The sequence below is a fragment of the Humulus lupulus genome, chromosome 4 (assembly GCF_963169125.1).
Source record: "Humulus lupulus chromosome 4, drHumLupu1.1, whole genome shotgun sequence".
In the NCBI taxonomy this organism is placed as follows: domain Eukaryota; kingdom Viridiplantae; phylum Streptophyta; class Magnoliopsida; order Rosales; family Cannabaceae; genus Humulus; species Humulus lupulus.
In genome coordinates this window covers 101,456,830-101,469,653 of record NC_084796.1, presented here as the reverse complement: position 1 = coordinate 101,469,653, position 12,824 = coordinate 101,456,830, and the positions used below count along the sequence as shown (strand labels likewise).

General features: G+C 37.7%; 1 protein-coding gene and 1 non-coding gene across 2 annotated transcripts in view; both read right to left on the bottom strand.

The window, feature by feature from the left end:
• Positions 1-4,412, bottom strand: part of LOC133832440 (uncharacterized) — a 17,993-nt gene extending 13,581 nt beyond the window's left edge. Inside the window, exons 1-2 of the mRNA XM_062262785.1 lie at positions 4,138-4,412; positions 3,765-3,818 (exon numbers count right to left, since the gene is read on the bottom strand). Coding sequence (XP_062118769.1) covers positions 3,765-3,818; positions 4,138-4,412 — 329 coding nt within the window. The remainder of the gene's footprint in view (positions 1-3,764; positions 3,819-4,137) is intronic.
• Positions 4,413-10,593: 6,181 nt separating this feature from the next.
• Positions 10,594-10,696, bottom strand: LOC133833629 (small nucleolar RNA R71). Its single transcript, XR_009892999.1, has one exon. It is a non-coding gene; the product is annotated as a small nucleolar RNA R71 (small nucleolar RNA).
• Positions 10,697-12,824: the final 2,128 nt, after the last annotated feature.

Below are 12,824 nucleotides of genomic sequence, written 5' to 3'. Positions count from 1 at the left end.
AGGTACTCCTATTCTTTAAGTCCAATTCTTTAAAACTCTTTAGTTTTCTTTAGTTCCTTTTATTCAGATCCTAACTTTCGTTATTGGTTCTTGATTAGGTTCTTGAAACTTAAGTTCTTTTATGGTAAGTTTCTTCTTGATGGTTTAGGTTCCACATTCATTCTTTATTCTTTAGAAATACTCACCATTTGTATTGTTGGTTTTAGGAGTGTTCCAAATCCCGTCCTTGTTCTCATTTCTTGGTGTTGGTAAGGAAAATATGATAGATTTTATGTGCTTATATGTTATGTTATGTTATGATATGTTTTGTTATATGTTTATGCTATGATATGTATATGTATGATATGTTTTATTTCTTGGGTATATGTTTTGTTTTGATAACAAGCATATAATTTGTTTAGATAACAAGCCCCATAAATTTATATGACTTGTTTAGATAAGTAGCCATGTAGAATTATGGGCATATGATTGCCTAGCTAGCAAGCCCCAAGATGTATGATGACCATTGTAACAGATGTTTTTGTAGCCATATGTTTTATAGTGTATGTTTATGATTTATGATATATGTTTTAGATAGTCTTATGTTCTTTTATAGTATTTGATGTAGCTTATGCTTATGTTTACGATGTATGTTTTGTTTTTAGTATATTTTCCTTCCTGGGCGTTAGGGTCATTCCTTTATTTTAGTGTGATTTAGGAAAATGTTTATGGAGGCAGAAGGATTATTGGTAGCATGACATGTGTGTTGAGGATGAATGGAATGGATGGGTTGCGTGTTGATCGAGGATGACGTTTTTTTAGTCTTTTGAAATATGTCTCTTTTGTAATTTTGCATTCAGATTTTTTTTGAACTTGTTTTTAAAGCTATGTTTTATGTTTTGTAAACAATGGGATCCCATACCATATCATATGACATTTTATTTTACATTTTTAATAAAGAAATGCTATTTCTTATATTTTGGGTTTTCAATAAAGGCATGTTATTTCTTATGTTTGTATCGAAATAGTAGCTATGTCTAGTAGTTTAAATGGTCGAAGGTCTTAGGAATAGTTGGGTCATTACAGAGAATTGCTGGCTTAATCTCAAAAGATTTTGCAGCAATGGTTGGAGGTCTAATGCATGAATGCACTCCTGTAACAGTAGGAAGTACATAATCTCTCAAAGTTCTTAGTCCTTGTTCCCTTGGAACCTCTGCAGCCCTTTGACCATTATTAGCACCGTTTCCCAAATTGTCATCCATGGTAAACTCCAATCTTCTCTTTATTTTCCAGTTCTGTCTGCACGTTCTTTCAATTTCTGTGATAAACTTGAACATATAAAAAGCATTAAACATGGAAACCTAATTACTACAAAGGTCATACAGGTATTTTAGTCGACATGCAACCTATGTCTATACAATGATAGCATATTCAATTCTCATCTTTCGAATGTTGAATCAAAGACATTAAATCAAGTAAATAGTGATCAAATATTTACTAGCATTAAACAAACATCATATAGATTAGAATAGAAAAGAAGTATCATTAGAAAATCATAACAAAACTAAATAGAAATCCCATTGACTACATTAATCCCGAAGTAAAAAAAATTAGTTCGTAAATAACATGTTGAAATTAAACTTCAAATAAATGATCATAAAAATCAACCTAATGAATTTATATGAAACAAAAAAACTAATTACAATAGCCTCTTCTAATCTAGGGTTTATAAAATTGAGACTCCCTCTCAAAATCGCAGAAAAATGTTCTTAAATAGCCTTCCAAGGTTCCTAAGTGAAAAGACCATTTCGCCCTTCAAAAAGTGGTTTAAAATATGGAAAACGCATTTACAGCGCTGTAGTGCTATGTATTGAGCGCTGTAGCACTAAAGTCAGAGCCAAAATCCCTTAAAACTTTATTCACTAGCGCTGTAGCGCCCTTGATGTAGCGTCGGGGTGCTGCTCTGTAGTTCTTGATAGCGCTATGGTACTGCCTTTTTAGCGCTGGGGCGCTACTTCCAGAATCGATCAACTCCTTCATGTCCTTCCTAGCGCTATGGTGCTCCTTTGATAGCGTTGGAGCGCTATTTTCAGCGTCAAAACTCGCACATATCGACCCTGAAAAACACGATTTTCTCCAACTTAACTATATTTTCTTCCACTTTCACTCCTTTTCACTCTTTTCACCAACTTAGCATGGAAAACCTGAAAGATGAACAAACGAACATAATTCTGCAATAAAATAGTCCTAAACTAACAAAAACCATCCTAAAACTAGATCATAAACGAGCCTAAAACTCGTTTATCATTTGTTTTATTTTGTAGGATTTAATTGGTATTTTTGGCACTTGGAAGCAAAGAAAAAAAAAGAAGAAAGAAAGAAACAAAATTGAAGAAAGAAAGAAAATGTGACATTTTTTAAAGAAGAAACCTAGTAGCAAGCCCAGGCCTGCGTCCCTCTAGCCCCTACCTCTCTCCCCAGTGCACCCCTCGCCTGCCACGCTTCCCAGCCACCCAGCAACCCACCCCCTAAACCGCGTGACCCGTGCCTGCTGCCTCATTTTCCCTAGCCCAGCCTCACACATGTCTCTCTCCCATTGGCTACAGCTGGGTCAATACCTCCAGCTGCCACCCGCTCACTTTGTGTACACTTTGGGTTTGAGCTTTAAACCTCACATTTTGTGTTCATTTAGAAAAAAAAGGCATGTTGACCATTTACTAAAACTGCTAGGTTAATATTAATAATAAGATTTGATTTTTCAAAATCATATTTTATTATTAATGTTTCAGATTTATTTTGTAAACCCCATTTGTAGTTTAATTTCTTTTTAGTCATTTTCTTCTTCTATAAATAGGGACTCTTCTTTCACATTTGGAATGTAATTTTTAGAGTAAATAAACTATAGAAAAATTTCTACTCACTTTCTTCTTAGAATTTTGTGAGAATGATGAGCATAATGGCCTAATCTTCAGAGGAAGGTTAGGGATGATTCCATATGCTAGTGATGTTATTTTTCTACTTTGATTTACTATGCTCTTAATATAATGCATTTGAGTTGTTTATGTTTTTTCACCCTCATCTTTATTTTGTTATCTTTATTTACTTGTGGTAATAATATATAGGATTAGTCATGCTCTTTCTATGTGTTTCTAATTAGTAAAAGTAATATTGATGCATAATTTTATGTCTAATCTTCTATTGCATTATTGCCCTTGGGTATTTTGTCATTTTTAGATTTTTCATAAGATTAACATTGTGCTCCTAAAGTAAAGAACTTTATAACTCAAATGGACTTTTGTTAGAAAGGAATTTGGACTTTAATGTTAGATTTTCCAAGTAAATATTGGGATGTGAACTATTTACTTGTGTAGTTTTGTAGATCAAGTAACTAAGTAACTAAACAAGCATGTGGATGATTCTTGAAACCTTTCTACTTTTCAACTCTTGATTACATCTTACGTTTAGTTCACTTGTCTCATTCTATCATTTCAACAAAAAGACAACAAAAAAATCTCAAATTTATTTTCATTTCTATTTCTATTTATTTCATGTTACTAACTTTTTGTGCTAGTTTTCTACTAATATTTTGGTTTTAGGTTACCTCCTTGTGGATCGACCACCCGACTTTTACTTCAACTACTGCTTAGTGGTTGTCACAAATTGGGCGTTAAACAGCCCCCTCAGCAATAAGGGCCTTCTCTATTACCTGAGCATAAGTAGTAAGTCCAGGCACAATGGTGATTCTCACATCTTAGGCTATCATAGAATTTAGCCCCCGAACAAACCTTTTCCTCTTGGTAACATCAGTTGGCACAATGTAAGGAGCAAACTTGGCCAACCTGTCAAATTTCAAGGCATATTTAGTCACATTCATATTGCCTTGAACCAAACTGGCAAACCCATCCACCTTCACAGTCCGAACTGCATAATTGTAATAATTTTCATTGAAAAACTCGTGGAACTCCTATAGTGGCAACATTACGGGTCTTGGATACAACCTCCCACTATATTCGGGCATCATTTCGTAACATATAAGTGGCACAAGCCACTCTATCATTCCCTGCCACCCTCATGAAATCTAGGATGAAGCTAGTCATGCCCATCCACTGCTCAGCCTTAAGTGGATCTAAGCTTCCCTCGAACACTGGAGGGTGTTACTTCTGGAATCTCTCGTATAGTTGTTCCAACTGGTTCTCTACCTTAGGATGCACGAGCAAGGGTACCATTGCAGGTGTCACATATGGAGTATCATTCCCTGGTGGAATATGTTGCCTCAGCTGCCTAATCTCTTCCTCTTGTCTATGAAGCTTGGCTTGCATATCAGCAAGCATTTTCTCCCATCCTTGAGGAGTAGGCGGAGGATTCTGGTTATCATCATCATTTTTGTCCTCGATATTCTCACCATGGAGTCTAATTGATCTCCTAGGAGCCATTATCTCCAAATGCTTCTGCAATCAATGACTCAGGCTTATCAGGCAATGATATCAACATCAAAACCATCCAACGGTCATAACCAAACAAACATAGAATTTCACATTCAACAATAATGCTAATAAGCATCTCTTTCACACCTTCATAGCATCCAAAGGGGCCATGCCCTACCAATAAATGCCAGACATCCTATTCTAACATGAAGATAAGGCACACATACTTCAAATAAGTAATTAAACAGATATTTAATCCATTACCCATTAAACCGTGAGTTGAGCTTGTCTTTGACAATGAGTGTACATGTTCAGTCAGTCTTCAAAAATCATAAATCCTTGGCTGCTCTGATACCAAGTTATGATGCCTTATAAATTTTGGACCGTCACCACGTGTGTTTGAAATAGTGCTTAACTTGCTAAGCAAGAGGTTTTGACTCAAAAGTGTGATTTAAAACTAAACAAGAAATTAAAATGCCAAAATTTTATAAAAAGATATAAATAACTTCATTATGTTTATAAAAGTTTACATGGGATCCCATAGTGTTTAAAAAATACATACTTACAATCATTGTTCTCAAAAGAGGTCGACCTAAGCGACAAAAATTTGGACTTTTTGACTCAAGTCCATCAGATAACTCAACCCGGTTGGTTAAGCACGTCAAACATGTATGCACTGCCACCAAGCTCTCCAACTCATGGCTGGTCTACTTTTCCCCTTGCCGTAACCTGCACCATAGAGTACCCGTGAGCCAAGGCCCAGCAAGAAAAGTCAAACATGGCATAAATATTAAACACAATAAACATATATAAAAATTCACAAATCATAAATGCATTTATCTCAAAGATATAACCATTTAGCACGGCCTACGCCGAGTAAAGTGCATCTCTAAGCACCATGATTACGACCTATACCGAGTGAGTTCATACTATACTCCCATAATGGCCCTGCCATCATGGCCTACATTACACATGTTCATATTCGAATACGATCCATGCCGATCAATTACAAATAAACTTAATACAAACAATCATAACAAACTAAGATATGCAATAAGGGTAAACAACTCAAATTCAATGCTCAATTATACCGTCATAACCGTTCACAGATCTAACAGAGCCAATTTTGGCTCTATGTGCATATTCCAACTTTTCTTACCTCGAGTCCAGTGACAAAAGAGACAACCTCGAGTGTGATCTTATTTCAAGTCCTTCGAAACCTTAGTCACAACAAGTATCGTATGCTCAATTAGAAACCAAATCTAATTACGTACTCGAGAATAAAACCTCAACTTTTGGAACCTCTAAATCCTTTTAATACGCTAGTGGAATTGTCCCCTGAACCCTCGAACAGGTCCTGGGCGCGACCTTGGCCACCGAAATTTCTGGGGTTCCACGGCATTAGTGCAGTCGCACCAAGCCCTGGGCGCGGTCGTGCTTGTGTCTTGGAAACACTATCACAAACCTAGAAAACTTAATTTCCTTGCGTTTCTAGCCCCCCAAACTCAGCTAAATGACCCAAAATTCGACCCAAACTACTAAAAGCGCAAAATTTACGCACCAAAATAGATACATACACTATAAGGCGTCAAAAAATAAGAATCAAATGTCCAATTTTAGGTTCTTAATCTATATTTAGGTTAAAATTTCCCCATCCCCCCCCCCCCCCCCAAAAAAAAATTCCAAACTCAATCAATTCTCCTGTTTTTTAATTCAATTCAAAGTCTAAACTATATCTTAAACATATTTCTAGAATCAACTTCTCCATCTAAACCACTTAGAGTCGTCAAATTTCAAAATTAAGCAAACATCCCAACTTTCCTCAAGAACAACATGAAGAATAAAGTGACAAGCTCTTACCTCACTTCTATGTCTTGATTCATATGAGAAAAATGGAGCTAGTGGCAGCAAAGTCCATTCTTGAAGCTCGAATCCCCTTTATCACTCAAGAAAACTTGAAAAACTTGCTCCTAGCTTCAGAGCTTATGGTGAGGATGAGTGGATGATGAAGATACTACAAGAAAGAGAGAGAGAGAGACAGAGAGAGAGAGAGAGAGGAGAAAACGTGAATTGAGAGAAAAGAGTCACTAATCTCAGCTTTTTTTCACTATTCTCATAACTAAACGACCAAAATGCCCTCCCTTTAAATTTCCCACTTCATTAACCTCAAGGGAAAAATGGTATTCTTAGCACTATTGCTAATTACCCCACTAATCTTTAATTATTTCACTAATGTCCATCAAACATAAATAGTCTATCAACTAATTTTATTTCACCAACATCCTCTAAGTGTGAAAATTGCCACAATACTCCTAGACTCAACCCAAGCCATATATTTTCCCCATTTTGATATTTCCGCTATTACCGCTTGCAAGGATCCACTCTTGCCGAAAATAACATATATCCACATAATAATGTGGTCAAAATGCGCACAACACATAAAATTTACAAATATACCATCAACGGATCAAAATTACGAAAATGCCATCTTTTTTTGTTATCAAAAGCGGGTCTTTAAACACATTTAATAAACATAATCAATCATATTCAATTATATTATAATATAATTCAACAATGAATTCCACTCATGCCCTCCAACCACAGTGTTGACTAACTTCTTCGCTAACAACTAATTAAACTAAAGCTTAAAGAAATGAAGATTGAAACATGGAACTTTACATGGTTCAGGTTGTGAATCAGCCCTAGTCCACAAGTAACTTGTATTAGGATGCTAAATTCTTGCAATGCTCAAGTTTTCTTCGGTTTCAGGCAGCGTATAGGCTCACTCTAAAATGAAATTGGGATCATTTACAATGTGTGCCCTAGCTTTATTTATAGGCTGCTAGGGCAATTAATCTCATTTATTGGAGCTGATTACAATGATTCTCCCTTAATGGGAATTTATTACATTAAAAATGAACATTCTTGTAGTAAATGTGCTGGTGGGCTCCAATGTATCTTCGTGGGCCCATTTTGAGGAATTTTGTCCCACTAATTTGTTGGGGGAAACATCCATAAAACTTTTAGAGGAGTAACTACATGTCTTCCCATGTCAAGCGGCATTGTGGGATAGCCCTTTTGCTGCTTGTTTGGAATCGACACCTGTTAAGTCTAGTTTTGTGTTGTGTTTTAGGTAGTTTTTATTAATCTTTTAAGTTGTTTAGTGCAATATTATGCTTTGTTTTTTCTCGTTTTCAAGTTTTAGCTTAAATTGGCAGAAAAATGATGAAAAAAAATGGCTTTTTAGTGTTGATTTCGTGAAAAGATGAATCTTCAAGCAATTTTATGGCTTCGTTTGAATGTTAAGGGTCGCGGTGCTATGTTGCTGAGCCGCGGCCAGGTCCAAGGCAGAAAGCCTGTTTTTTGAGGTTTGACATGGGCCGCAGTGAAGGAACAGAGGGTCGCGGTGCTGAAGGCTTTGTCTGCCTAGAAAATTTACACGGGTCACGGCGCTGAAGAGGTTGGGTCGCGCACGCCTAACGTCCACGCAAAGCCTAAATTGACACAGGTTGCGGCACGTGAAATGTTGGGCCACGACCTGCACTGTTTCTCAACAAAAAAATTAGGTTTTAAACCTAATTTTGAGAGGAGAGAATTAGACAAAGGAGGGGGACGAAAATCAGAAGTGGAGAACACCTCGGAGAGCATCTCAATTCATTCTGAAGAGTTTTTTTTTTTCTATTTCCTTTCATTCTTATGTTTAGCTTAAGTGCTTTTGATGTTTTTAGAATGATTATGAACTAATTTCATTATTACGGTTTCTAATTGACTCTCTTGAAACTTTATTATGATTTAATGCATTTTCTATTTCTTCTTCATCTAAAATTTACTCAATTTGTGTTTATTATGTATGTGAATGTTTGCGCACCTTTTACATACGATTTATGAATTTGAATCAAAATCTGAAAAGTTATATTTGAATATGCTAAAATTGAGTAGACATAGATTTCAATTTAGAATGAGAGTATCAAATTGGTCTATGTGATTTAGGGTTGTACTTATTGTGAACGCTCAATATTCCCCGCCCTTAAAAGGACCAAGCCCTGCGAGACAGCCCCGCGTGCCCAAGCTCACGCCCCAGCAGCATCGGCCTCGCGTGGCCTTACGTCCGAGCGAGGCCCTTGGTGCACGTGCCTCGCGTCCGAGCGAGGCCCCTGACACGCGCGCCTCGCGTCCGAGCGAGCCCCCGCCTCGCGTCCGAGCGAGCCCCCGCCTCGCGTCCGAGCGAGGCCCCTGACGCGCGCGCCTCGCGTCCGAGCGAGCCCCTGCCTCGCGTCCGAGCGAGGCCCCTGGTGCGCCCGCCTCGCGTCTGAGCAAGCCCCCTGGTGGGCCCACCTCGCGTCCAAGCGAACCCCTTGATACGCGCGCGCCGCCTTGCGTCCGAGCGAGGCCCCTGATGTGCGCGCCCACCTTGCGCCCTGAGCGAACCGCACCATCACATGGCCACGCGTGAGGAGGAGGGCCTCGTGAACAGCCAGAGAACTGCACCATCAATAGGCCTTCCAAGGGGGCCTCGCGAAGGAATGTGAGCCACGCCACCTAGTGGCCCGTGAGTGGAGCCATGCACCAAGGGAGTCTCACCGCCAAGGGGGTCGCAAGGAGGGCGTCTCGCCACGCATCCTTAGACATCCGTCAAGGCCACATGCTTATCGCCCAGGCTCGTGAGTGTCCTCGGGGGGCTTCAGGCATCTCGTGCCAAGGACCCAAGATCCCCACCTCACGCCATGACCATTACACACACCAAGGGTCCCATTCCTTACACCTTCTCCTGTACTGGATGTACGACCACAACCTCTGAAGCCACTCCCCTGACATAGTACTTATGTACCACTTGGTCTCCTGGACCACCATGTACCCAGGGCCATTAGAGCCTACTATAAAATGAACTCTAACACCACCTGAAAGGGGGTTGGAAAATTGACTGTAGCAAAGGCTTGAGAGTGAATGAAAGATTAATTTCTCAATTGTTATTCTGTCATTGTTCTTGAGTTATCACTTACATTTCTATAGCTCTTTTATTGACGATCCTGACTTGATACTTTTTTCCAACTCAACTTAGTTGACGAGTTCTCACCGTCAACACTTATTGCTTCCTATTGTTTGACTTGAAGATAGAAAAATAGGGAATTCACATTAGGTCGAGTTTTCTATTTCTTATTCTGAATAGTTAATACTTTTGTATGCCTGCCATTTTAGTGGGAATAATTTAAGGGGTAATTGCATTAAAGAATAATAGAGTGGATAATAGAGGAGATTAGAATCCCTAATTATTCTCGTTTGTGAATTTCATTCTTGTGTTCTTGTTGTTAATTTATATGTGCACTTTACATTTGTTTATGCTTTCTTGATTTTAAATTTTACAAATCCAATTTTCGCTATCTAAATAGAAATTAAGAATTAATTAATTGGTAATTGATAAACCACTCTTTATGGGAGGATACTTGGTCTTACCAAGAAATTATTACAAATTGCGACTGTGTGCACTTGCATAGCTTTAATTTTCGCATCAAGTTTTGTGCACTGTTGTCGGGGACTAAAAATTATCAATATCAAAGTAATTAATTTTATTTCTAATTTGGTTGTTCTTTGAACTGTTTCTAACTTGTTTTGCATGCATTCTTGACCATTTTTTCTAGGTAGTTATGTTATATGCGTAGACGAAGAGGAGCAGATAACCTTATTCCTATTAATCTTTAGATTGAGAAAGCGTGCAGGTAGAATCGTTGAAACAAAAGAGCTAATGGTCCAACTGTGGTTATGGTAAATCCTCAAAACAATGATGGGTTGAATGGAGGGGTCCCAAAAGTGGTGTTAGGACGAGCTCAGAATCCTGCTGTGAGAAGCTTACGAGATTATGTACTCCCAACTGTTACGGGAGTGTAAACATGTTGTGGAGGCTAATAACTTTGAGAATAAGCCGACGATTTTACAAATGGTGCAATCCACCGTGCAATTTGGTGGCTTACCTTCAGAAGATTTTCACATGCATTTAGCTAATTTTTTGGAGCTATGTGTAACATTCAAGTATAATGAGGTGAGAGATGATACAATCAGGTTAAGGTTATTCCCATTTTCATTGTGGGAAAGAGCTAAAAGTTGGTTGAACTCCCTTCAATCCAATTCTAAAAATATTTGGGAGGATTTGGCTAAGAAATTCCTTGCCAAGTTCTTTCCTCCATCAAACGCAACAAAGTTGAGGGGAGAGATTAATAATTTCTATCAGAGGGGGAGTCTTTGTATGATGCATGGGAGTGTTTTAAGGAAATGTTGAGAAAATGTCCCCATCACGAAATTGAAAAGTGGATTTTGGTGCAGAACTTTTACAATGGATTGTGTGGTACTACTCGCACCATTATTGATGCTGCAGCTGGAGGGGCATTCATGAGTAAGAGTGCCAATGAAGCATATGAATTGTTAGAAGACATGGCCACCAACAACCACCAATGGTCTGATGAGAGGTCAATCAGTGTTAGAAATTTTTTCAAAGTTCATGAACTTGATGCCATCAGTGCCTTGACTGCTCAGGTTGCTTCCTTGACAAAACAGTTCCAACAGAATATTGTGTTTCTTAATGCCATTTAGATGCCAGTAGGTTGTGAAATTTGTGGTGGTCCTCACTAATTTGAGCAGTGTATGTCAACAAAGTTCAATAACACCATCCCTATGGAGCAAGTCAACATGATGAGTAATTTAAATAGGCAATCCAACAATCCTTTCTCCAATTCATTTAATTCAGAGTGGAGAAATCACCATAATTTTTCATGGAGAAATAATCACGGCCAGAAACCTCAATTCCAACCTCAATCTCAGTAGATTATGCCTCAACCTCCAAAACCACAACCTAGGCCGCCAGTTCCTAAAGAGAAGTCAAATGAGTTACAAGCTGCACTGTTGACCTTGACCAACTCCAAAGCTCAGATTATGACTGAAACTCGGTCATCCATGTAATGACCTAACTACTCTATACTTTGGACCATTAATGACTACTATACATAGACACTAATTTTTAATAAAACTTACAAGTGAAATAATCATAACTTCATTAAAACTTGTAAGACAAATGTTAAACTACATAAAATTTAAAGTAGGATATAGGATCCCATTGTTTTTAAAATATAAACATAACATAATTTTAAATAAATGGATTACAAAATAAAGTGCGGAAAAGACATATAAAGCATAATTTTTAAAAGACTAGGAAGCGACTTCATCCTCGAACCAAACGCTCAATCCATCCATTTCCATTCTGCCTCAATACACTACCCCGAAGCTGCCAAGAACCTTTCCGCCACCATAGCTATTTTGCTGCACATATAAACATAAAGGAATGAGCCTAATGCCCAGCAAGGAAAATCTAACACATAGATCATATACATAAAATTCATATCGCAACATTTACTAAAACATATCGTACACATATGTCACATATACTATAATGACCATTATTACTTGGGGCTCGTAAACTAAACAAGTCATATGCCCATTAGATTTGTGGGGCTTGCTGGCTAAGCAAGTCATATGCCCATAAATTTATTGGGGCTTGTTAGTTATACAAGTCATGTGCCCAAGTCTACAATATACATAATACAACATATAACATAACACATAAATCATAAGATAACATATAACATAACATATCAATCACAAGATAACATATAACATAACATATCAAATCCTATCCTATTTTCCTTACCAAATATACTGGGATATGAGAACAGGATTGGGACTTTGGAAACACTCCTAAAAACCATCAAAGGAAGGTGAGTATACTAAAGAAAAAGGGATGAAAATAATGAAAGAACTATACCATCGAAAGATACTTACCAAGAACCTTATGTTCAAGATCTTAGATGTCTTAACCAAGAATAAAGAATAGAGTTAGGATTTTGAGTAGAAAACTATAAGAATAACACAGAAATGAACTAGAATAATGAATACCTTGAATGCTTCTATAACCAAACTACACCTCAAACCGAAAAATACTATGAACCTTACTTCCCGAGTGTTTATTAAGCTTATATTCCTAACCCAAGTGTTTAAGTACTCAAAAATAACCTAGCAGCTTGCAGCCTCTGAACTTAGCTTGATGAATGATAAATGGTTGGGTACAAGGTCTTATTTATAAAGTTCAAAAATGAAAAGATCTTAATTTAACTTGAATAAAATAATGGCTTTTTAATTTAAAAATATTTGAATTATCGTTCAGCAGAGGCTAAAGACTCGGTCAGAAAGATGCTGGACTTATCAAGAGGTTAAAGATTAAAATGAGCTCGGTTTCAAAAACATTCAAAGGAGTCCATATATCGCCCCTAGTAGGTGATATATGGCCTGGGCTAATATGCCAGAGGCTCGTCGAGTTGGTCGTGCGAAGTTACGTGTTTTTCGTATCCCCATAGCTGCGATATATCGGCATACGCTGAA